Source organism: Telmatherina bonti, assembly GCF_933228915.1.
Source record: "Telmatherina bonti genome assembly, chromosome: 22".
NCBI classification, from domain to species: domain Eukaryota; kingdom Metazoa; phylum Chordata; class Actinopteri; order Atheriniformes; family Telmatherinidae; genus Telmatherina; species Telmatherina bonti.
In genome coordinates this window covers 19,425,737-19,453,241 of record NC_136631.1, presented here as the reverse complement: position 1 = coordinate 19,453,241, position 27,505 = coordinate 19,425,737, and the positions used below count along the sequence as shown (strand labels likewise).

General features: G+C 37.3%; 1 protein-coding gene across 2 annotated transcripts in view; it reads right to left on the bottom strand.

Moving 5' to 3' along the window:
- Positions 1–2,001: 2,001 nt before the first annotated feature.
- The window catches only part of stxbp6 (syntaxin binding protein 6 (amisyn)), a 53,184-nt gene continuing 27,680 nt past the window's right edge, over positions 2,002–27,505 (bottom strand). The window contains exons 3-7 of one of the 2 annotated variants that reach the window (XM_079262167.1): positions 14,470–14,600; positions 14,151–14,316; positions 10,304–10,402; positions 5,387–5,544; positions 2,002–3,246 (exon numbers count right to left, since the gene is read on the bottom strand). In XM_079262167.1, the coding sequence (XP_079118293.1) occupies positions 3,223–3,246; positions 5,387–5,544; positions 10,304–10,402; positions 14,151–14,316; positions 14,470–14,600 (578 nt within the window). In that variant the 3' untranslated portion in view covers positions 2,002–3,222. The remainder of the gene's footprint in view (positions 3,247–5,386; positions 5,545–10,303; positions 10,403–14,150; positions 14,317–14,469; positions 14,601–27,505) is intronic. The other variant, XM_079262168.1, reaches the window with a different exon arrangement.

Here is a 27,505-nt window from a genome sequence, read left to right as displayed (position 1 = left end):
GAAATTACACAGTGAAAATCTGCAATCAATACACTGCTGGGCAGTCACACTGATAAGCAGGCAGATATTGCTTAAAGTCTAGTGCGCCATCTGGTGGTAAATACAGATCATGAAATTCTGCATATTGTCCAGTTAAAATGTGCAACGGATTAAAACGATTGTTTAAACTCTTCTGTTTTTCTAGTTTATTTAAACATTTTGCACTAAAAAAAGAGTAGTCTACCTCCTGGTCCTTAGTGTAAGTGTTGAGCTGGAAATGAAAGAGACTAGTACTAAATAATTACAGGTCGGTTTTCAAAGAAAGGCTTGCATGATTCGCAGACGATGGCAGAGTGAGTAATAGTAGTAGAGTCCTGCTCTGACGCTTAAGCCTAATGAGGTGCTTACTTCCCCCTCTTAGACACTGAAAGTTATAAATCATACATAACAGTTCTGTTACTGCAAAAACTACCCTTCTGCTGGTCGAACTGATCTGCATCATTTGTGTTAAGAGTAAAATACTTTTAAATAGACAGAAAGATGTGAGAATTACTATAACTGTTTAGATATTATTCATTTCCATCCAGCTCACCTCATTACACACTTTAAAGAATTTTTGTATCTGTAAATCATTAAATAAGAGTTAAATAAGACAATGTGATATTTTGTCCTTGATGTCTAATATTTTTAATAAGTCTTGCAGTAAAATGTGTTTCTTGTGTCTCCAGCAGTGTTGAAGGATTAACAATGTAGAAATTGTCTGTTTTATTTTTACTGTAATACGAAAAAAACGTATGCAGTTCAGTCAGACTTTGCTACCTACACAAACCTGCAGAAACAAAACCATGTAAACATTTCAGAAAAACAAATGGCCGCTCCAACAGCAAAGATTCTGAGGTTGCATATATGGTAAAAGCAAACCTCCACTGGAGAGCTTTTTACTTTAAGTCAAGCCAACAAGTTGTGTATTAATTTATCCTCATTTTAAAAAGTTGTAAAACAACATTTATAATGTCATGTTGGTTGAAGTTATAATAATGATTTATTTATTTATTTATTTGAACATAGCTCTTATCAAACATCAACAGTTTAGGGCAAGGCCTTGTTTGTATCTATTGTCCTTTCTCACTTCACCACATGAGGGCAGACTTTATTGGAACTGAGCTAAAGGTGCACATTTACAGAGCTATCGTGATTAAAAACTGTCATGAATGTCGGAAACAATCACTTCATATTGAGCAATTCTCTCTTCCATCATTACTAACAGTGGAAAGTCAAACCATGAAGTAAATCTGTCACTTAAAACGACAAACACAAAACCTGAAATTAAAATGGTTTTGCAAATTAAAAAAGTTTTTATTTGCAAAACCATAATAAATAAAGAAGAAGAAACTCTTCAAACAACATAAAACTAGAAAATATGAACAAAACCTATCAAGCTGTTATCTTCCCATAAAGAGAAACTAATGAAGAACCAAATTACTGTGATTGTGGGACTGGACTTTTATTGTACATCTTACAGTATAATAGGATTGAGATCAGCATGATAGGAATGCATGAAGTGAAACCTAACACACATCAGAGAAAGTGACATAATGATCCTTGAGACACTTAAAGCTATTGGCACTTTAATGCTTGTGAGAGGGGAACATCCACATGAGTTAAAACATATGCAATAACAACCAATCAAGTAAAGAAATATAAATTCATATACCATTATTTCATTGAACTCTCAAAGTTGACTGTAAAAATGCCACTTAGAATAATAGAAACGTTTCTTTATAGTCAGTTTCATCAAAACAATAAGCAGTGTTTGAGAACAAAAAGCACACTAGACATTAGGCAACTGGAACATTTCATTAATAACTCAACAGTGCTCTGTGACATCAGATTATTAGTTTACTGTAACAGCTTCAACTGTAAAATACAAAAAACAAAAAAAAAAACTCAAGTGTGAGGGGGGGGGGGGGGGGGGGGGGGGTGACTTGCCAGTGAAGAAGCCAAAGCTCCAGTCAGTGAAGGGAAAAAAATAAAAAAAGGCAAACTATCACTTTAGTTTCAAGACTTTGCCCTTTATGGGAATTCACATCATTAATAATAACCAAGTCAAATCATAGAAAATGTACAAGGTGGAACTATTTAGTGTTTAAAGTTGAAATACAGCCAGGATTAATTTCAAAACATCCTATAAGGGACAAGTTAGCGCTACAGACATTGAGATAATAGTACTAGAATTTGCTTTTTACAATGCAAAGCTTGTTTACTGAACTGCTCATCTGTAACGTAATACAGCACGTAATTAATATCTATTCATAAAAAAGAACATAAACTAAGCTTATTCTTAAACTGTTCAAGTTTTGACAACTATCTTTTAGTTGTGCTGGACAAGTTTAACATGGGGAAAAATATGATATCATGTAGGACTGCTGACCAGTCCGTGTCATCATCTTCAGTTCATCTCATTCAGACAGGAAAAGTTTTGGGTAACACTGTTTAATTAAATTATGAGATTACAGACAGACCAATGATCCGACTAATCTCAGTGTCTGAAAGTCAAAACGGTGAAATAAGCGTTACATCAAATAATATTGTAAAACTGACCGATAAATTAGGGGTTGAGCTACTCCTTTCTCAACAGATATAATTAACCCATCATCTGAAAAGCCACTCTCCCGAGTTCGTTTACAAAATATTTTTCTTGGTAAAGCCTACATTGACAAATCTAAGTGATGTTTGAATGATGAGCCCGTAGTGCTCAATTCAGAACAAAACCCAGAATAAACCAGGCTGCACAATCACCATGTGCTTATCAATAATTCTTAACATTTGGAAGCGAGCGGCCCCTTTGTCTCAAAGTGATTGCTGATTATTTGTAGTCAGTTTGTGCACTTTCACATTAATGTCTTGGAAAATAAAAAAGAATTGAAGCAGAGGGGTAAAAGTCCAGTCATGGCTGTGACTTGTAACGTTTTGGCAAATTTATGCCTCATACATTCTGCTGACAGTCTGGAGAAGCATTGTCATCATCATCGTCATCCATCGTCGTCTCCTCTATGTGCGATATGTTCCTATCATCAGGAATGAGATGCCCCTCCAGTACAATAACCCAAAAGATTACAACGTTAACATTGTTAACAAATATTAATCATATCAAAAATCTTAAAAGAATAAAATCTGGAATCCATCTTCTTTGCAGCATCTGGGGACTGACCCTCCCCCAGCCCAGTTGGTTTTGGCAGTGGTCTAACACTTGTGCTTCATGGCAAGCTGTAGAAAAATTGGAGAAGGAGATTGCAGAATAACACAGTAAGAAAACTCACATTATTTTTCTGCATTGATACAAAGGCACACAGCATTTGAAACGGCAAGCATGTACAGAATAAATTTCACCACATCAGAGATCCTTCCTGAAAAGGAAAGGGGTGTTTGGTTAACGGGCCGCGTGCTTTAGAAATCACTCTTCATGTTTTCATGTTTCTAATTAACAGCGGCTTTAACAGGATTTACACGGGACTCAGTAAACAGGTGACAAGGCCAGCAATATAACATAAAACAACAGATTGTAGAAATGTAAAAGCACACACACACACTGCATATGGAGTAATTCTATATGATCACAAGGGGGCAGCAGAGTAACACAAAGAAAGTAATGGTTTCAACAAGAGCAATTCAGTTTAACTATTTATTTTCACAATGTGAGGGACAGAAATGAGATTTTAGAAATGGACTAAGAGCAAAAAAAATCATGGTGACCTATTAGTGTAGTGCAAAGATTCTGAGCTGCATTTAACTAGAAATAAAAAAGTCCTGTGTGTGCTCTGATTTAATTATCAAAGACCAGAGTATTTACTGTACATCAGATCAACTTGTGTTTTCCGCTGAAACATTCTTGCTGATATTCTAGTTACCTTCCACTATGTTCCTTTGCATTTACTTGCCGTGCAACACAGCCGACTTTTGCATATTTTCAGTGAATGCAGGCCAACAAAAACAATTTTGGTCACAAAATGCTGATTAACTCTTATCTGAACTGGCATTGCCTCTTATCAGTCACTCAAATAAATACGTACAATCCAAAGTCAACATAAGCAGATGAGAATAATTTTTGTAGTTTTTAGGTGGGGTCACATTGAGTATGAGTAGTTATGTCTTACCTGCAGCTGACAGCAGTCAGAGCATTCTTGATATAGAATCAGGATCTGACAGGCGAGCTAAAGCTAGTCAGAACTGGGCCATCCGCAGAAAGAGATTGTTCACTATCTAAACTTAACCTTAAGAATATTTATAGTGCTTCTGGGAGACAGGTTTTATTGTGGATTGTATCTTTGGCATCAGGCATTAGTTCACACCTTTATACATCTAAAATCAGTGCAGAGTGGAACTATGGATCATTTTACAGGCATCCGGGTTATGTTATCTAGGCAGAAACAATCCAAAGAGACCACTCAGACTGCCGTCTACTGCAGATGAGAAACTGACCACTCATACAAATATATATATATCTATTAAAAAAAAATTAGCTCTTTAACTCAGCTCTGCTTACTACCAATAACCCTGCCAACACATTAAGATGCATGAAGATCATGCATGATCATGCATAACATGCAGAAGAGTTTTTAAAAAAATACTCAAAGACATGACAACACATCCTCAAAGACAAAATGTATTACAGCTAATGGTGACGTGTGAAATGATAAAATCCTGCAAATGAGCATCTCTTCGTGGGGGTCATAAAGTCATTTCCGACTGAAACCAGGGAAGCCATGAATTTTTCACCGCTTATCATAGCTTTGTAATTCATCACAGAGGGGAAGCTCATCTGTGAGGAGTAGCAGGGGTTGTACGAAACTTTCCAGATGTCTTTCAATCATCCTGCCAACACTTCTGGGGAAATATGTAAGATTTATAAAGAGTCCATTCAGCAGGAAGTGGACAGTTTTACCAACCTATTAAATAGCATGGAGTCAGAGCATGCCAAACATTGTGGTGACACAAGCCTTAAAATGGATCATATACACACCATATTAGACTTTACATGATAAAAATCTGGTGTGTTCACTAGAGAGCCATCAATTTTTGTTGTTGTTTGGCAGCAAAAAACACATATCATGCTTCCAGCCTCATTAGGCTGCATGCAATTAGTTTTTCTAACAAACAAGTGGTATGGGACTGATGGTGGATGAGAAAATACTCTATAGAGAGCTACAAAACAGAGTAAATGAGGGAGGAGGAAAAACTATTATCTTCACACAGCAGAGAGTACTACTGCAATGAGGGTGGCTTCGACGTCCCAACTCCTCAAAATGAGGTTTAAGGACCAGATACACACTCTACAATATGATACATTAAAATAGATACAGTAAACCCAAGTTATACATTATGTATGTCATCTGCTATGTCGCCTCACCTTGTGTGCAGTGACAGCAAACTGTTCAGCACTGTTCATCATGTCTGCAGTCCTCTCCTCAGCCCGACCTAATCGTTCACCGCGCTCGTTCAGGGCTTGGCTGGCCTTCTGTACAGCACTTGTCACGCTGTCTGCAGCTGAGTGTAGTATACTATTACCTGTAGATGAGGATGGGAGTGAAGCAGCAAAGCCATGAGATGCAAAAAAAAAAAAAAAAAAAAAAAGGGAGGTAAAAACACAACAAAACAAAGAAAAAAGTAAAAGTTTGATTAATTAGGTAAACAGCGTAATGCAAGAAACCTGCTGTCACAAAAGAACCTGTGAGATCGCATGGTTGTAGAGCAATCAGCGTCCCTAACCATTAGTGTTAATGGCGGAAGACGAACCAATGAAAAACCAAATGGTTTCCAGCAGGTGCAGTGTGGGAGGCTGGCTAATGAGTTTTCTTCAAAGCTGATTCACTTCAAGGAAAGATCAAGTGAAATTAACCTTTCTAAACTTGAATGTATGGAACACCTCCACAAGCAGCTCCAGGTTTAATACATCCTTTAGGCAAGCTTGTCATTAAGTAAGACATTCATCATTCTTTAGTTTGCAAACTCCTAAAGTCCACATCTCTGGGTTATTCTTTCCATACTAAAGTGTGATGAAGATAGTTAGCTGCATGGGCCACCCTGAAGACACAGTGGTAGACATAAGACAGAGAACACAGCTTCAGATAGCTGTGGCTGGCCTGCGGATGTTTTCTCCGACAAGCCATTAATCTACCACACGTTGGGAGTGCTGTTGGAGTGCTTGCTAACAACTAGAAACAGCCATCTCCCTGCTGCTTACTCATTGTCTGCAATAGCATTGCATGCTAGTTCAGAAAGACATCTGCATTGTTTAAATGCTGTCACCAGCTCATATCTCTGGTTTCCCTTAAGGAGACCTTTAGTCATTTACATTTAATAAGTTTGAAATGGAACATACAGAAAAAAGGATGGAGGTACAGAGTGTATTAACACCTGACAAATCCGATTCTACCATTTCTCACAGGAAACTGCAATATAGTAAGGGTATGTCCTCCCCACTAGGGAGGCAGGCTGAGTGACAGATAATTGGGACAGCTCCACTGCAACTGGATTATATGACAGCCTAAAAGCAGGAGAAGCCAGCTGGCAGATCTTAAAAGTTAACTTGATAAGACTCAAAGTAATTTCTGTGCAGACACACCCGCGCTGCAGACACAGATGAGTGTATGTGCAAATACACACCTGCACACAAAAAGAAATGGAAAGATGTGCACAAAAACAAGTGATAAAAGCTGTATTTTTGGAGAGATCGCACTAAATGAAGCATGCTGGACATGTAAAACACACCTGGATCAACTATGAAATCAGCTTCTGAGCTGAGAGGAAAAAACGTGTTCAAATCATGTTTTGCCAAAGTGATTCAGTTTCCTTACAGCTGAAAGACTTCATGAATATACACTTATTCTCTGAAACTTTAAGACCTTTTCACCTTCAGACAGATTTCTTTTGATTCTTTCCTCCAGGGATGTCCAGGGAGTAATACTCCCATCAGCTTCAGTACTGCCCCCATACTCCTCTCAATAACTTACACTCAAAAGAACGTCTCCATGTATTTGTCTGCCCACCATTTTCCAGTCTCTTGTGCGTTTCCTCTATATTGTCAGTGAGCAGTGGCAGGCCATAAGATGGGCTCCCACAAGTGTACTGTACAATATAATTAGTGTGGAAGGTTTATAAAGAGGAGGATGAAGCATCACTGGCCGAACGAAGCATGTGTAGGAGGAAAATATATGTAGAGGCGTTGCTGTAAATCAAACCCAGTCATCGTGTCTGAACTTAAGGAGGAAACTGAATAAGTTCAGAGAATAAAAACAAATATTCTGCTCGGCTTTAATTCACAGGGCAAGTCAATGAGAGAGGAGTTTTCGATCCTTCCAGTTAGGACAATAGTGTTGCCCTAAACAACCTCACGACAAACTTCTTGTGCAGCTTTTGTCAGCTCATTTACTAAATCCGTGTCTTGCCTCTCTCAACAATGTACAAGGAATCTTGTTTTATGCTGCAAGACTTCCCGAACAATGGAAAAAGCAAAAAGGCACGTTTTCGCACCATAAAAAAATGTTCCAAAAAACAGAAGCTAGGCGTAGGGCAAACATAACTGGGAAGTTGGACCCCCTCCTCTTTGCAATTATGCTGTGGATTCTCAGAGGCAGATAACCGGCAGCTCTGTAAGGTTAAGAAAATATTCTGACAGCTATCAAGAGGAAAATTATTCACGCTATATATGATTTATGAAAGTGCATCGGTACTAAACGGGTAAACAAACACTCCTTTAAAGTATAAATAAATAAAAGACTAAATATATTCTATGGTGCTTGTAACATTTAGTCTCTGGCAGTGCATGTGATCATATGATGACTGTGATGGGATAAGCCTGTAGGGTTTGTGTGTAGGCGTGCCATCAGCACTCCAACAGGTTCCATCAAACGTTTTCTATATTACCCGGCTATTATGAATCATGCTGCTCTTATTCATTAACAGAAACACATGAAAAATTTTGCCTCAGATGATGGTGAATTATTCTCCTTATTGCTGTTTTACACAGATATCTAAACCTCTTCATTGGGGAGTACAAGGTTGCTGCTCTTTGTGGCTTTTTACACCAGATTTTCTTCTGTAACAAAAGCCTTGATCACCTGGATTACTTTAAATATATGCAGTTCAGGTTTAGAAAGAGGCCATAGGACAAGATTAAATTAAGCAGATTTGATTTAATTTTAATAAATGCAGTACATAGCAGAGAAACACACAAAGAAAAATGTTAGATTTGCTCGGATCACACAGAAACAGAGGACCAGCAGCCAGGAAGGTAAACAAGGATGTGTATGAGGAATAACAACAGGGTATCAAATATATTTCTATATATAACTGCAAGTTTGTGACAACAGTTTCACTCAAACAGTTTCAGTTTTCCAGTTTTCACAATGCCTGAGTCACCGTGATAGTTTAAAGCAAACTGAATTTCAAGTGTATAAGAAAACATAAAAAGATCTAGTTAATTTTTTATAGACTTTGAAAGGCATCAAGATAAAAGCTGAAGAAAAGAAATTCCATTAAAGAAAAAAAATATTTGGAAGCAAGAACCACTTCCTAAGTTTTTGTAGTCTGATATTTTAACAGATTTTCTGCAAAAATCAGCTGAAAGAATCAAACAGTATTTCACAATTTTTCACAGTTTTAATTCTCCTGCTACACATTCAATACTTCTAAAAAGGTAAAGCACTGATTCTTTCATTTAAGAAGCAGCACTGCTGCATTGTGGATTAAGCATACAAGAATGATGAGATAAAAAAAAAAAAAAAAAAAAAAACTGAAGAAATTGTGAATAAACATGACAGGAGCATATAGGCAGAGCTATGCTTCTACAGCTCCAAGATAAAAACCCTGCTGCAGTTTAATTAATGCAAATCTTGACATTACCAGGAGCAGCATAATGAAACTTTAGCAGACGTTCAAACAGAAGGGTCACCTCCCCCTGTCCCTATATATACAGACATTTTAGTCTGTCTCTTGTTTTTTCAGTTTTTCTTATTAGTTTATTAATTCTTCATTCCTTCAGAAGTAACATCTAATTCTCCTCTTTTTTTTTTTTATCAGTTTCTTTCCCTCTTTTAATTTCCTTCCATACCATTGCTGTACAGATGTCATGCTTTCAAAGGCTCAGCTATAACATATAATGCATGTCAGCTGGTCTGACCTTATTAATCATATCTTTTTTTCTGATATGTGTTTGTTCTTGATTTTGTATTTCCTACTTTCCCTCTCTGTCAACATCAATGACCTTAACTGGCAGGACTCAGGCTGAATTTATCGATTAAATTATTACTCAACATATGAAAAACCCAATCTCCCCCTCAGTTAGACATGTAAATGATGTTATATAGCCCTGAGCTTTACAACAAATGATCTAATAAAAAGTACATCAATCTATGTTGTCTATTTTGGTCTCACCAGCTTGGTACACCATTTGAATGAACTTGCATGTTGTTTTTCTTACAGACATGTCTGCATTGAATCAGTACTTTTAGTGCCACCATCAACCAAGTAGGTGGCCTTTAATTCATTCCTTGTCATGCTGTTTAAAAAAGCTGCTAGGGAAAACACAGAACATTACATCCTAATTGTTACAGAAAAGTCTGTATTCATGAACAGTTTCCTCTCAGTGACTTTAATCAACACATCAATGTTAAATAAAGCATCAAAATCATTTTTATTATTGTCTGAGGTAAGCTTACTCGTTCATAGACAACATGCTACACAAGCAGTACAGAATAACTGAGGACTTCATTAAGAAACAGGCTGTCGTTGTGCTGCCCTTGGACACAAACATGTGATTTATTATATGAGCTACTCAGTACAGTCTGGCAGTGATGGGACAGCGAACATGACTCACATATCCTTTGGATGTAAACATAAAGTACTTATCAGCATGTGCGAAACCTCCACAATAACACACAAAAGGACATTTGTCCCTGTGTTGAGAGCCCAGTGAAAAGCACATTACAACACAGGTCATGAGAATAAAGAGCCACTAGTCAAAGAGTAGAACTTCATTTTCATGATTTATTTTCTAATCCAAACTGAATGAGTTGTAATGGTTGTAAAATAAGTTTGGCATTTTTCCAACCACATTCTCATGGCTAATTAACCAGACACAACAAGGAGCATACTTCTCAGGTCCTTTATTTACTTGGGAATCGAGAATAATGCAAAAAGCTTCTGTAACTTAATCATGATTGAAACTATTTACTTGTTATTAGAAAAACGTTTGATGGGAGCTGGAAGTCAACACGTTATCAGAAGGGGGTTTTTTTTGTTTGGTTTTTTTGTATTTAGGGCTTACCTTGTCTTAGTAGATGGCCATGACGTGAAACTAAATCTTTCTTCATTCTGTTCATAAAGACCTTGCAACGGTAAATGACTGAATCTACTGCTTGGTCTTCTGTATCAAGAAAATATAAAAAAAAAAACCACATTAAGCTTTGTTTAAAACACATCTTTCAGGTTCGAAAGTAGCTAGAAGGTTAGAGGTTTATTCTTAAATCATTATTAAATTAAGAGTTAAACACTTCAAAGTTCAGTTCTTCATTTAGTTTCATGCAGCTGTAAAAGTAGTAGTGTTTATCCATACAGTAAGAGGGGTCACACAATAAACTGTATAAAAATGTTACTCAGTATTAACTAGTATGGCAGGTACATGAAAATGTCTGATACTTAACCTACATTGATATTTTTAAAAAGGTTTTTTCTTTAAAGCCAGATTTGTCTCATAACTACCTTTAACAGATATATATATATATATATATATACACACACACACACACACACTAACTTTAAACTAGAGGGAGATTCATTTAATTTAGATTCCCAGGTTGGGATGTTGTGTAAAACAAATAAAAACTGAATGACTTGTAAATCCTTTTTAACCTATATACAATTGAATACACTACAAAGACAAAATATTTTATGTTAAAGAAGAAACGATATTATTTTTTGCAAATATTCACTCATTTTGCATATGATGCCTTCAACACAACTGACAAGGGCTACGAATGATTGGCGAAGTTGAAGAATGCTGAAAAAACACCTGTTAAAAACATCCCACAGCTGAACCGGTTCATTGGAAACAGGCAAGTGTGTCTAGATTGGGTATTAAAGGAGCGTCCGGAAAAGCTCAGTCATTCACAAGCAGAGACGGGGCGACATGCAGCACTTTGTGAAAAACTGCGTGAGCAAATAGTACAACCGTTTAAGAATGTTTCTCAACATACAATTTAGGAATTTTAACATCGACAGTCCATAATATGACCAAATGATTCAGAGAGTCTGAAGAAATCTCTGCACGTAAACAGCAAACCAACACTGAATGTCTGTGACCTTCAATTCCTCAGGCGGCACCGCACTAAAAATGACTTCAGTGCGTAAATGACATTGCCACTTCAGCTCAGGAACATGTCAGAAAACTAGAGTCAGTTAACATGGTCCGTTGCTACATCTATAAGTGAAGTTAAAACGCTCCCATGCAAAGCCATCAAAACCACCATGAAACGCTTCCAGCTTCTCTGAGCTTGAGCTCGTCTGAGATGGACCGACACAATTTGGAAAAGTGTTCTGTGGTTTGACGAGACCAAATTGTTTTTGGAAATCATGGACGTTGTGTCCTCCGGCTTAAAGACAAAAAGGACTATTTGGACACATTACTATTTGTAATCACCATAAAGCTCAAAAGCCAGCATCTGTGATGGTATGGGGGCGTGTTCATGTCCACAGCATGGATAACTTGCACATCTGTGAAGGCACCAGGATCTCATCCTGGTACCTAATGGCAGTCTTGGTACCTCTGGCTAGCACCTCCAGTTCAGCCCCTCTGGGACATAATGTCTTGTTCCATTATCCACGACACTCCACAGACCATCCAGGGGTTGACTGATGCCCTGATCAAAGACTGCCTGCAGATCCATCAGGAGAAAATCCGTCATCAGGAGCATGCAGTGACACTGTAGGGCGTACAGACATGAAGAGGCCGTACACACCAACCTCAGATTTCAGATGTCTTGAGGAATTCCACACAAGTTGGGTCAACCTGTGTTCTGATCAGTCTACTTTTATTTTGAGTTTGATTCTGAATCCAGACCTTTATGCGTTAATGCTTTTGATTTCCATTGTTCATTCTTCTGTTATTTTGTTCTCTACAGATTTCACTATCATCACCCAAAATAAAAGTTGTGTAGCTCCAGTATATCCTCCTTGCAAACCTGTCTCACAGGATTGTTTGATGAACTGTCCTCTTTGAACCGATAAAACCATTACTTTTCCTTGGCTTCTAAAAGCAGATTTGAGCGTAGTAATTCAGAATCAGTTTCCTAACAGTCTCATATTTCTGCAGATAAGAGTCTCCCACAGTTATGGTCCCACACCTGAGCAGCGTCATAATTTTTGTTTTGCACTGGTGTGAGACTTAAACTGGAGTGGACAGAATTGGCAGCAGGCTGGAATCCTCCCTGTTCTTTCCATCAAAATGTGCGTGGTGAACTGCCATATTTTTCATCAATCACACACAGCTTCCTCCACACTTCCTGAGAGCAGGGATTGGTCATCAGATTAGCAGCCAAAACCTGACTCGCTTCATAATTTCAAAAGCTGCTTCAAAACCATCTTGCTTGCACACAAATGTCTATTTCAGACACAAGAAAATGTTTTCATGTGCAACAAATTCCTACATATAAGCATACAGGTCACGAACAGAACGATGATCTGCAAGCCTCTTCTGTAGAGCTAAAACAACACTACGGCATCGCCAAGCATAGTTAAAATGCAAAATTTACTCTCCATAATCCATCCTACTCTAAAAAGCCTCAGGTTCAGCTCTCTTTGGGACACCACTACTTCCCCACCTACACATACTGAGATAATAACATACACCAGGGTCATCTGAAGAATGCTAAATATGGACATGGCTGTCAAGTGTAGGAGGGAGGTCAAGGCAACGCAACAGAAGGTTGAGAAGACAGGGCAGCTTTATCATCAATGAATAGATAGTGGGTTCACACACACACACACACACACACACACACACACACACACACACACACACACACACACACACACACACACACACACACTGGGGCAAAACAGAAACACAAGAAAATTTGAACACTAGTGCAATTCACCTTTCTGCAATCCACCACATGTTCAGCACAAATATTTTCCAGCTTTAGATGAACTCATAAAAGAACTTGTAAATTTCTCATTTCTTTTGGCATCATGGGTAAAAGTCTGGGTGTTGCTTATTTTTAATGGGCTCACGCTCAGCAGATAAAAGTTTAAAATCCTGCCAATACATTTTTAGTCATCTTATATATTCACTTGTTATTGATTGTTATAAAGCATGTGAAGGCTGGATGGATACCATGAGGAAAGCAGATTTAAGGATCCATTTCCATAAATATTTGTATGAATAATGCAACAGGCTCTATGATATTCAAAAGATGAAGGTTGGGTGTAAAAGCGTCAATATCTGAGTAAGCTGCTGCATTCTCATCCCCACCATCACCTCCATACATCAGACAAATTATGACATTTTTCTTAAGTAAAACTTTTGGCACCCAAACAAGTTGAAAGCAGTTTGAGCAGCTTGTTCTTCCTCATTAATTGGGCATGAAATCAAAATATTTGCATGGAGGAGATGTTGGACAAAAGTGACTCTTTATATCCAGTCTGACTAATTGAGCAGAAGAAATTAAATGACTGTTACAGTAATAACTGTGAGATTTTATGGTACTTTGGGGAATTTCAATTAAAAAAATGATGAGTCTCAAATATCAGACACACAATGAAAGATGTCAAAAGTACAAATTAAAGAAAGTTATGGTTTAGTGTGTTAGTGAGTGCTGTAAAATCAGTTTATATCCATCAGACGCTTCAGTCAGAGCTGATGTGTTTTGTTGGACAATCTCGTCCGACATCCCTTCTTGAAAGCACACAACAGATGCTGTGTACAAGAAAATCATACATTTTCATAGGCAGCAGGTGCCGGTTGTCATCACACATAATTAGATCCAGACTGGCTTACAGCACAGTTTGACAGCAGTGAGTATGGCACTGTGGACTCAGTGTCCCAAATACAGTTATTAACAAATAAGTTAGAAGGATTTATTTACTTATTGTTGTTAAGTTTCTTAATGTCTTACCGCCAAGAAGTTTGGACTGACAGTTGACAAACTCTGGTTTCCGCCCTAAACTGTAGCGCTGGCAGGTGTGATGGAGAATCTGGATAAAGGTGCACTTCTCTCCTGCTGAACTAGCAACCCACTGGTCCAAAGCATTGTCAAACGTCAGGTCTAACTCTGGACAGTCCTTAGAAAGAGCAGTAAAACAGAGTGAGGTGAGAGTTTGTAGTAAGGACAGTAAGGAAAAAATGTCAAAACAGGGTGAAATATGTTTGTCAAATCTAATAAAGTCACTAGCTATATGGGATAAGCATAAATTGGAGGAGCAGAAATAAAATACTTTGTTTGGGTCGATGCCATTGACCTGTCGCAGCTGGTCGATTGTCCACTGCGACCTTTTGACAAAGGCAGAGGATCCTTGGAACTGCTTCACCTTAGTGATAGATACATGGGCTGGTTTCTTATTTGTCACTGTGGAAACAAAAACAACAAAAACAAATCAGATTAGACTAAAAGAAAAAATCTATTACGTCACTAAATTCTACAAATATCCATCTGAAGGAACTTGGAGACAATATGAGCGCAAAGCCGTAAAGTTTGGATTTTGTTGAGTGGAAATTTCATCTCATGAGAAGTACTGAATAAGCTAAAGTCACAAGTTTTGTTCTGTGGGTGGCAGAAACAAAGATCAGTAACAATGAGCTTTCCTTTTGAGCCAACAGTAACAGAAACAATGATTAAAAGGAAATTTCCCATGAGGAGACACAGCCCTGTTGAAATGGGGTTTGGCTTTTATTGTTAAATCAGAACAAATAATGTGCAGCAATCTTAGTCACAGTGAAACTAATTTCTGTTGCTTCCAACAACACAAACTTCACATTCCCTCACCGATAGTTTGGAATGTGAAAGCTGGCTTATATTGTGACTCTTGTTTAAGAAACCATCTTTTAACTTAAAGAAAAATTTACTGCATTTTTCATTTGTATTTTTATTGGGAAGTAATCACTGTTCATTTTACAACAGCAAGGTTTTAACATTGCATAATGAGGAATAAAGAAAAGGTTCAAATCCTCGGACATTTTCGCTTCTTGTCCAGAAACAGCACATACTCTGTGCTTATCAAACACCACTATCATTGAGAACTGCAGCTTGGACATGCACTCAAATGGTTCTGTGACTAGATGTCGAGACCTTTTGTCCTTTCCCTGAGTCAACATGATCCCATGATGCTTTTCTAACCCGGGCAACAAGTTTCTGCTTCCGCTCTCCCACATTTCCCATTGAGTCATCTCAGAGTAGGAAGCGATCGGGTCACTTTCTCTGCTGCTTCTCATCAACCCTCCAAAAATCACTACAACCATGCTGGCTGTAATGTTCAATTTTCCCCACTGTTCAGGCTTACTTACCAAAGGATGTGCCCTACCCTCCTCTGCAAATGTTTTTAAAAATATAGGTAGGGCTGAATGTTATATCAGGTGATACATTCAGTGCGTGACTCCCCAGAGAAAAAGGAATGTTTGGTTATGTTTTGTGGATCCATTTTGACAGCTGCTGTTAATACTGAAGTGCTGGCCTGCAGTTCAAGGCTGGAACAGACAGAATGGGACACTTCTGGACCTTCTTAATCTTTTCTTTGAGAATTCATTTCAGACACAGTCATTATAAACTGATGACTCAATGGATTACATCTGTCTAGAGTCACACTGCTGATTAACAGAGGCTATAGAAAGCAGAAAATTTCATTAAAAGGATGACATCTGGGTGTAATGAACCAGCATGCTGAAGGACAAAAAGTCTAGCAATGAAGGTCATGGAATCTGCGACAAGAATAATTTGTCTTCAAGTCTCACTGCTGACTGTAGCACAGAACCTCTTATCACAGACTGATTAAATAGAAATGGTGATTTTGTTTAATAAATTACTAATCTGTCAATTATTTTGGCATAATCACCATACGTGGCAAGTATAAATACTCTCCAAATTAAATGAAACTGAAGACAAAATGTAAACAAATCGAAGTCTCACACTCAGGATGGGGGATAAAAAAAAATATTTTCCACGTGTGTAACCATTCCGAAACCAATTTCCCTCCATACAGCATAGCCTTACACAGTATGTACAAACCACTATAATACAACTTTGAATACTGTCCAAAAGCTTTAGCATGTTTTACAGAAAATAGAGGGATGAAATTGACACTTGGATATTTGACCAGTACACAATGAAAGTCACACTAAATGTCATAACCTTTCCTATTCCTCCAGCTACTATTTGTTATTTATATACATTTCTCTGTAATAATCCATCGCAACACACAGTAGCTATAACATATTTTACAGTTATTGCAAGTGGATGAAATATATGAAGAGCAATCTTCATGTCATATAAAGTCACTATAAAGCAATGAGTTGTGTTCCCATACAGAGCGGGCAGGACATTATTGCATTCTGTCTCTGCTGTTTAATAACTGAATCTAATGTGCACTGCAAAATATAGTGTACAGAATGTACAGAAAACACATCAACAATGGTTTTACAATCTACTGTGACATTTAACGATATCATGGATAAGTGTGAATTTTTTCACTTGCAGCACGATATATATAAATATACAATTTATAATATGAAAATACTGTTATGGTTATAACAGAGTACAAAGCACTTAAGCATTCACAGCTTTGACTGAGAAATTCTTTCGTTATACACATTCAACTCACAGTTTCCAGTCTGCTTTCAAAACAATCACACACTCACTTCAAGACCAGAACAGTTATGTAACACTAGAAAAATGGTATGTCACAGGACAGATGCGTACTAAATGCATTTTAGCAATCGCTTATCATGTCACAATTACCATACATTCAACCTGAGAGTATGAAATCCTTTTTCGTTTTTTTATTAAAGACAGATTCAGAAGTGTGCTGAGACAGTCACTGGAATACATCAGTGAGAATGTGAGAGAGAAACATCACCTCAAGGCCATGGAGAGCAATCCCTGACCCATCAGCACAGAGCTATGAATCAAGGTGCAAGACACCTCCGAGACACTTAAATCAATTTCATATTTTGCTTTTAACTCCTACCGGAACTGGGAAGACCTTGTGCATGTGGACACAATTACTGCAAGTTAGAGGAGATGTGTTTATTGAAAAGATAATCAAGAAAGAAAATATACAATTAAGTTCATTATGAAAATACAACTCCAAGCGGCTGTCATGATAAATTTAATCAAATTTGTTCTGAAAAAAAAAAGAAAAGAAACAGAAATGTACAGATATTCTTTCAAAGTCTTTATGGTGTCCATCAAGAATTTAAGCCAGAACTAAATCGCAGAATGGAATATGACCAACATATTGTCTTTCCTGAGAAATTAAGCACAAATATTTATGTTTATGAAGACATACTTTATCCGTAACTTGAACTGAAGAATTAACCATATAACAGGATAAAAGGACAGAAAAAAAGGTGATGTACTATATGTAGAATAAGGTAAAGCCCACAGCTGGTGAAAGCTTGCCAAACACATTGTTTCCATGTGGGCTAGCTGTCAGGGAAGGCCATGCTGTGTTCCTGTCTTTCTCCTTTGTCATGTTCCGATGGTGACATGCTCTCACTTCCTCGAGTGGTTAAGTCGCTTGTTGTGCTTGGCAATGTGTGTGATACAGCCTGAAGGGAAACTCGTGGCGCACCCTCCACAGACATCACAGAGGAAGCATTCTCAGGATCAGCTCAAGGAAATATTACGGTTGTTAACACAGAAATGTGAGTAACAGCACACAAATACCATAAAAGTGAATATAATATGAAGACGGACCACCCACATGGTCATAAACTTCCTTTCCTCAACATGAGACAATATGATCCTCATTTCAGACCTGATTCTTATCCAAAAAAAAATCTCCTCCCAATTACCAAAGATGTGTATCAACACTGTGGTCTATCCAAGCAAAGCTATAAAAATGTATGAAATAACAAAAGATTTTGTCAGACATGGAAGATGATCAGAAAATTAAGATTCCTCCATCAATAAGAATGAATACACATTATAAAATAAAGCTCCTCTCTTATCTACAAGAACTAAAATCATATTCCCAAACAGATGTTGCTTCTCATAATTTCTCATTGAAAGGTAAGAATACATTGTTCATCTAATAAAAAGAAAGTATGTTCCTAATTGCTTCACTCACTCGGCCCACTTCAAAGCAGCATTTCACAGCCTCCACCAAAACCAGGTGGGCTAATGATCTCTTGACAAAACCCATCAGCAGCCTGTCTTTTCTTTGCTCCAACATTAAGTACATTTGGTTGCCATGGTGATCTCATTTAAACGGCACAAAAACACTGCATACAAGCAAAGGCTGGCCCCTAATGAGGTTTACAAATATACATAGGTTTGAAATAGGTGATAAGATGAATTTTACATGATGTTTGATGTGAAAAAAAGAAAGAGTATATTAGTTCAAAAGCTCAAATTTTACCTTTGAAAAAAATACATTTTCTGTCAGTTTTAAATAACAGGTAGGCAAAAGGGTTTATTTAGTTTATTTCAGAAGTTCCAGCTAAGATATGAAGAAAATAAAAGCATAAAATTGTTTTATTCTTTAGCAGTGTAAGTTCAACTCAATTAAATAAATCAGAAGAGTCATTATCCAGGAGGAAACATAAAAAAAATTATTGTGAAATAATTATAGGTTTGTCTCTTTGCAACTGCCTGCAATAATATTTTAAAATTCCTTAAACTTGTATGTGGTTACAAAGAACACAGTTTGATACTGAATTTTGTAGTTTGTTATTAGAGCTGCTAACTGAGTGCACGTCTCCAATCTGAGTCTATGATTACAGCTCTATTTTAAAGCTTTGCCTAGTCTGTTGGAGCTGGGACACACTGTTATCTTCAGAAAGAAGCTGTCACTGCAATGAACCGCAGCACATGCTAGACAGGCAGCCGTGCCCTAAAACAAAGAGCCTTTACAATCTATTCATGGGTTGGAAAAAACAGTGACTGCTGTGTTCAAGGCCTTCTCCGGGGAGGATTGTGCCTGTGCAAGACAAGGCACAAAGGGTGAAAGGGAGTGCATTTACCACAGTAAACAGCAACTATGAGACAAAGATCAGCTTCTCACAACTGCAGGAGTGACAAGTTACTCATAGAACAGATAGATGGCATTAGCTTCATGCACAACAAAGACAAAGAAGTCGTTCAACGCTGTATAAAAATACAATCTTTGTTTAAATACAGTCACTATATTATACATACACATTTCAAATTTGGCTTTTTATCACACTAATCATGAAATCATGGTATTTTTTACCATTTATTTGCAAATAAATGGTAAAAAATACCATGATTTCAAAGTTCTACAGAAGTTTGTATTAAACTTCAACAATTTTTTAAAAACTATCCTCAACTATTATTTTTCTTCTGACATTCTTTGAAAATCCACATTAAAACCAAAAGCAAAACCAATTTGACTTCCTGCAGGTCATGGCTTTTCTCTTTTTCATCTTTTTGCTGCACCTAAGTACAGCCAGGAAGAAAACACAAAGTCTCCCATGAAATCTGTATTCCACAAGACCCCCCAAAACCCGTCCATCACACAGTCCTCCAAGGACCACTTAATACCTCAGCTATTCAGTCTGGACCCCAGCCCACATAGCACACATTCCTCTAAAGCAAAAGACCACAGATACAAGGAAATATTTAATTACACTGGGGCACCTACCTGAGGCTGGTCTACTGTGATGCTGTGGAATATATACCAGTTTGCTTGTTTCAGTTTCCTATCGGCCATGTAAAGCATGGACTAACTGAGTTGTGCATGGTTCCAATAGACAGAAGGGATAAATGTGTTTTAATCACAGATTGGCATTTCTAAGAATCGATCCTCTACTTCAGTGAATAACGAACAAAACAACTGAGGGAAGCAAAATGAGAGACATGTGAGGCAATATTTTACATAGCTAGGTGTCAAAGCTAACACGCCACACACAAAATATGACTGCCAAAACTTGATGCACAAACCACCTTAAAGCAACATTATCTGGAGTTCATCACATAATAGCATGCACTTATAATCAAAAAAGTCAAAACAAGGTGCATTCCTCAGCACTGACTTCTTCAGCATGACCTAAACTGATGTGCCTGCAAAGGAAATCCTCAGAGCAAATGCAACCTTGTGTCAAACCTGGGTTACATAGTATCCCTTTGATATCCCTTTGAAGGAACTTCTTATTTGGTAATAACTGGTTTGTAAGGCCAGATGGCTGGAGCACGCAAGAAAGGTATGTTACATTCATCACACAAGTACATACACTTCTGGTCAAACCATAATACTGAGAAATGTCTCAGGAACATTTCCAAAAACCAACAGCTTATTTAGTCATTACTCCTCTTAAGCCGCAGTACATTCATCTTTACTTTATATCCTCAAACAAAAAACACGCATTATTACTTCAGATCTGCAAAGCTGTAACTTATTTGTTTAATCTATACTATTTGCAACTTCATTTAAATTATTCTGTATTACCAGACTAATTTATCCATCATGTCATCTTCTGCTGTTCACAGCAGTTTACGAAAGGTGTGGCTGAGTTGAATCAAATACTGCTGAGTCTTTCCACTGATTTTTACCTGCACTCCTAAAACATTAAATCAAAGATTTACATCTTAGGCATGTTGCCAAAGTTAATTTCCTGTCCCATCTGTTCCATTTTAGACAAGCTTTAGTCAAGAAATGTCTGTATGCAACACTGAAGAACAGGAGATGGGGTTTCATTGTTCTCCTAAATATTCAGAATGCATCATGCAGTTTATGAAAACCACAGACTGAACAAAAATAAGTACTAATAACTTTCCCTTTGAATGATGAATTATTAATAAAAAATAAAAAAAAAGATGATAATAGTAGGAAAAAACATTTTTAGGTCATTTTAAGCAGGAAAAACTTACAAGGTTTTATACTTGGATGTGAATCTGAATGCATCCAGTAGAATTAATGTGGTTAAATATCAAGAAGTAACCAATGATTTGCGTCACAGAATGCACACAGGATTAAACCCCAGCTCAAAGGACTTATTGGGAATATTAAAGTGAGGTACATAATTGATGTGAAGAAGTTCACAGTAAGAAATGTGCAGAATGTTATGCATCCTGTCAATGCAACAAGCAGGGATGAATCTGTAACAAAGAATGGCTGAAAACTGACAAAACCTTCACAGCAGCATTACCAAGGCTGTATGCAATTGCAATATACTCATTTTCTAATATGAAAAAATAGAAAATATATTTACACATTTAATATATTTAATAGGTGGCTGGTAACAGCATTATTTATTTATTTATTTTATGTTATTTTTTTTAAAGAAGTAACTTAGAAATCAGCCATCTTTGGCGCCTCTGAATGAGGGACTTTCATTAATCTCGGACTCTGAAGTGAGGTAATTTTTTTCTTCTTGGGCTTTGCTGTCAGCAGCATTGGGGAGTACTGTTCACAATCCACTTACAGCTGAAAGCTTATGGCAGAACTGGAGCCAATTCTCCAGTCCAATCGGGGGTGGAGAAGGCTCACAGACACATCCACTTCATATCATGATATCTTGGGGATAATACTCAGACTGAATAAGACTGGGCCCAGACCCCTTATCACATAGAAGACAAAAAGGCTTGTGAGGACTCCTCCAGTAATGATGTAACCACTTTACTTCTCTTGATGCACAAAAATAACTGCAACCATTTCAAAGCTACACCATTACAAATATTTAAATTGATCACCCATCCAGCCTAATCCTTACTATGACTTATTCCGTTTATGGGCTTTTTGTCTTGAAAAATGCATTTCCTAATTGCCATTCCACACCCTGCAATGCATGTTTCACATGTGGCACATTACACTCAATGCCAAAACATTATATTGTGCTGCTTTAGCAGAAACTGCTTAGGATTTTAACTTGTAATTCTATCATGAACAAAATTCCTGCACATGATAGAACTACTTTGTGACTGTGGCGTCTGGTCATCATGAAACTTGCCCAGAGTGTCAGACTAGAATGTGATCAAGGTTAACAAACCCACGACTGCCACATTTTTGCATAGAACAGAAGGCGCCATTACGTATGCACCCTTAGGGACAAAGATGTGTTCTTAAAATAGCGCTGTAATTTCAGAAAACCTGAATTACTGTACATTTATTTAAAAAAGAAAAAAAGTATAGTTATATTTATTGTCCTGGACACTCAAAGCAGCCTCCAGCTGTGTTCCATAATAGTACGTATATTTAGTTTTTGTTAATTTTTTACCAAAAATAATCAGTATGAACGACAGTTAATGGATTTTTTTTTATCCATCAAAAACTACTGTGTATTACCTTAAAAATGGATTTTATTTAATAAAACCATCAATGACAATGACAGCATTTTGACATCACTCAAAATACAGTGTTCCAGATTATTCTGCGTAACAGTGTCAAAATAGTATTATATGCATTACATAGGTCATTTAACTAAAACCATTGTTACAGATCAAGTTACATATTACCAAAGGACTCCTTTTATCAAATCACATTAACAATTCTCTTTTATGTTAAACTTGCGAAGACCATATTGGAGGATACTATAATTGCCTCCCAGTTGCTTATTTAGAAGTATACTGTCACCCATCCTCACAGATCTTCCTTTTAAGGACACTCCACTGGTTCTTAATAAGGTTGAGCAGGATTACTGTGGCCACTCCACAAGTATTTTTTTCCTTTTATATCCATTGCAGCCAAAGAATCGATGGTGCATCATCTTGCATGGGAGTGATTTTACAGCAGAAGGCACTGATCTTCATTTTATACCATGAAGGAAATAGCCAGATACTACATATATTTAGCCGAGGTCATTTTGACACCCTGGGGCACCCTAAAGGGAAATTCCATCTCATGCCTCATTATTCCAGCCCAAAGCATCACTCCACGATCACTTTGCTGATGTGGCAGCCTTGTTAGGACATGGTGGTCCTCCACCAACCAACGACAGTCCAGTGTAGCACAGCATTCAAATAAATCTGTTTGAAAATGAGTCTCCAGGTATTCCTGAGATCACTGCAAGCATTGCTTTTTGTGAGTTATTGTGCCCAAAACTAACCTTTATGTATGCAAGGCCTCTGATGTATCATTCATCAGGACTTTTCTCAAATTCCTTAGAAACCAGGAGTTGAAATACCTGTTTGCTGCTCATTTTTTCCTACAGCTTTTCCCTTCATACGCTGCATTTGCCTAATAGCAATCTTCCTCAACATGGCTTCATCCGAACAAACCTCATTAACCCATAAAAACCCAGTGTTACATATAGGATACATACAGATTCTGAGAGATTTGGCATCACTTTATGGTACAAACTTTGCTCAAAATTATGTGTAATATTGTATACAATATTATGTTGGGTCTTCTGCCCCTTAATGGACACCAAGAAGCAGAAAATTACAGTATAAAAATTTTAATATCACATGGTTACAAAAAAAAGTTTTCATGGGAAAATGCTGAATCTTTAAGGGTAATTTCAGAATTACATACAAATGTTTTACAGTAGGCCCTGTGATGGACTAGTGACTTGTCCAGGGTGTACCCTGCCTCTCAACCAATGATTGTTGGTTTCTCCAGCTTCCCTGCGACCCTTAATTGGAACAAACAGTTAAGAAAAAGGATGGATGTAGATGTGTTATAGTATGATCTTGCTTATATTTTTGTGAAATGCCCAATGTTTTCATTCAGAATTATCTTAAAGATAATACAGATGACGTAGCTATGCCTAGAAAGCACACGTGTTCACCTAAACGGATTCTAAAATATTTAAGTTTAAATATTCATCATTAAAGTAAAGGTTACAAAGTTCCCTAAACCTACACCACAAATGTCTTTTTTTTTTTTTTTTTTTTTTTTTTAATCAATAAGAGCTTTGAATCAAGTAAAGGTAGAAAAAAAAAAGAATAATGCAGGAATTATAACAGAAGGGTCACAAGAGAGAACAATGAGGCTAATCTGGCTGCAGTTGGACAAGGTGAAGCGATCTGTGCAGTGACACAAAGGGATTTAGTATGATGTATCACCTTGTAAAACAGACCTGAATCTGCCTCAAATATGTTTAAAGATTAGAGATTAAGGCCTTATATCTATGACAGAGGATATATTGAAAATCTAAAGGAAGACACCAGAGCAGATGAGTGTCCTTTGGCTTTGAGATGCTTATGTACAGGGATTAAAGGAAAGCACCATCCTCCTTCTTACAGCAAGTGCAATAATGGGATAAAAGGAATAACCTTAAAGAAATAAAGTATTGGTGCGCCTCAACAATAGCAAACCTAGTATCTAGTTAGGCCTGCTGGCACACCCACTGGATATTTATTATATTGATTTTCAGTCACTCATCTCATTAGGATATGTCTGTGGCTGATCTACTAAACTTTCAATTCATCCTGAAGAATGAATGTACACAGTCTGCATGGAAGCTCAACTCCAACCTCAAGTCCAAACAAAACACAGACAAATGCATCACAGGAAATATGAAGATTACAGCAGCTACAAACTGACAATAGTTCAGGACTCTCCACAAGGAACTGTGGCTTCAAGCAAACAAAGACAAGTGCTTTCATGGGGAAATTTTGGCTGTAAAAGTGCAGAGATTAATGGTGCAACATAAAGCTTAAATTCCATTATATGCTATTATTTTACTTATAATACATTGTACTGAGTCTACCTGTCTGACTACGCTTCTGAGGTACTTTATAATGTATGAATGAGGCATAAAAAAAGGTAAATGTGATCACATAACTGCAAAATGTTCCATTATACATATACTTACCAAAACAGACAACAACCAAACGACAACCATTCAACTAAAATAATGAAGACGTTGCTCGGGTGTGTGTTCAATACAAAAACTTTTAATCAACTTTGCACACACATGCAAAATGGAAAGTTTGTGTGCCCAAGTTATACCACAAGCAGATTTCTGTCATTATGCTGCCATTCAATGCAGATACTAGACATACTTATTTGTGCACATATACTCCACAGTAAGCAGCAGGACTTGAGTACCATTTGTATTTTGTCAAGATTTACTGTTTATAATAGAAATCTTGACAGCTAAGTGAAGTGTTCTCCAGCAAATACCAAAAATCCTCAATATATATATATATATTTTTTTTTTTGGACACCTGAGGATACTCTGCATGTGAAGATGCAACACCGCTTCAGTTTGAGGCCGGCCGATGAATCCTATAACCGTCATTTTGAAATATGTATGTGCTGTGAGGTAAAAATAAAAAACTATTTTTGGAAAAACTGGGTAATTTAGTATTATCAGACTGTTGGCCAACCTCATTTTTTTAAAAACCTACACCATTGCAACCTTAAATCATATTACTGTTTAAATTCAGATGGTGCATTTGTGTGAAAGGAAAAGGGCATAGATTGCTTCTCTGCCAGGATGACAAAGGTACAAGCAGGAAAGGCTTTATTATTTTCCTCCCAGTCAATGGATTTCCATCTGGTCTCTCCATGAATGATGTTCCATGAAACAAGAAAACATCTGGAAGTGGAAAGATTGATGCATATCATTCCTTCTGTTCTTCCAGTCGAGCACTGTGTCTGGCAAAACGGGAAACAAACAGAGGCTCTGTTGTTATGCAATCAGAACATCTGATAAAGTCACTAACTACTGGAAAAGTAAAGAAAGGCGATCTTAAACAACATATAGTAATAACAGTCAACACATACCCGAAACTGGGAGAAAATTTTAAACGAATACTTATCAAATTTTCTTTGAATGTGTGTGTGTGTGAAGTATCCCACCAGTACGCAGTGTGTATTGATGAAGCACTGTCAGGAAACCAGCAGGTGTGCTAAGACATGCCCTTAATGTAAAATACCAGAGCAAAGCCCACCCAGGGGCCGACAGAGGAAGTCTCACCTATAACCATAAGAGTACCTGCAGTCTGCTGTCACCGGGCCTGTTCAGTCATACAGATACCTGGAGAGAGCGAGATGCCAAGGTGCCAGTCCACATCCTGTCTAACCTTTACATCCTGGCAGACGCTACTTTAAGCTACCTGACTGCCTGGTGTTGGCCTGAACACCTGCTGAGATAAAGTGGTGCTTTGAGAATAACTTTATATTGTCAGTGAAGTATTCCCATCCAGTGTTAGAAAAACTGCAGACGTTTTCTTAAATGCATTTTTAAAAAGCAAAAATCAGGTTTGTGCACAGTCCACATTTCAAGAAAGTGATTAGGAATATAATGCAGTTGCACAATCTGATCTGCACTGCTGGAAACGAGAGCACACCTGTAAAGGGAACAAATGCACATCAGAGTTTTTAAATTCCTGCATTTTCACCAGATGAAACAGGATTTTCAAAAAATCTTTGGATTATCTGAAGAATGCTTCGCTGCAATGCTTACGAGGCTTTACTGTTGCTCTTCTAGCATTTTGGAAATGCAATTTAGTCTTCTTTGTGTTTTTTGTCTTCATTGTTTCTGTGTTTCCTTTTTGCTGTCTCTTGGCCAGGCTGTCATTAATGAGAACAGGTTCTCAATGGACTTACCTGGTTATAAATAAAAGGTTACTAAAAGGTTACTTTATTCTACTTGTGAAACACTGGCATGTGAAAGGAAAATGGTTTTAATTAGAGGGTATCAACAGATGACTCAGGGACTTAAAACAGAGGGGTACCTCAAAGAGCTGCAGCCCCAGCTTTGTGGTCTGGGAAAACAGATGGTATGAGATATGCAACAACATGGAATGCAGCAACATGAGACAAGCGGTTGATCTATTGATGAAAAGTGAAACTTGGATGGCTACTTTGAACTGAGAGTCCTCTCAGGAAAATATCGCCAGCGGACACCTAAATCCCATCATGAAAACAAGCATGTTTAAGTAGCAAAACAAAACTCGTAAAAGTTCACACCAAAATCAGTTCTGTATGATTCAACATAAAATACCACTGCAGTAGTTTTGTCATCTCAACAGCTGCACAATACTTTCCATCAAATGAATTAAAATACAATTCATACTCAGATGTGTGCCGAATACAGAATTAATAAGTATGCATTAAATACTTTTCAAACGGTAGTGCAAGCACAAACTGATCTACTTGCCAACAACAGCCATGTTACCTCATAAGTTCAAACATAATTTCAGTGTGAATCCTACCAACAACCTCACAAATCTTTTTCAGTTTCGGTGGAAATATGGTCCTGAAATGTGCAAGGAACCACACACTGGGTAGATGTCTTTAAAACCACTGGAGTACTAAATTCAATTAGTTTCCAAATAACAAAGGACCAAAACTACATTTGTAGATGTATGTTATCATTTTTGCAGTTAACTGTAAAACCCAACCA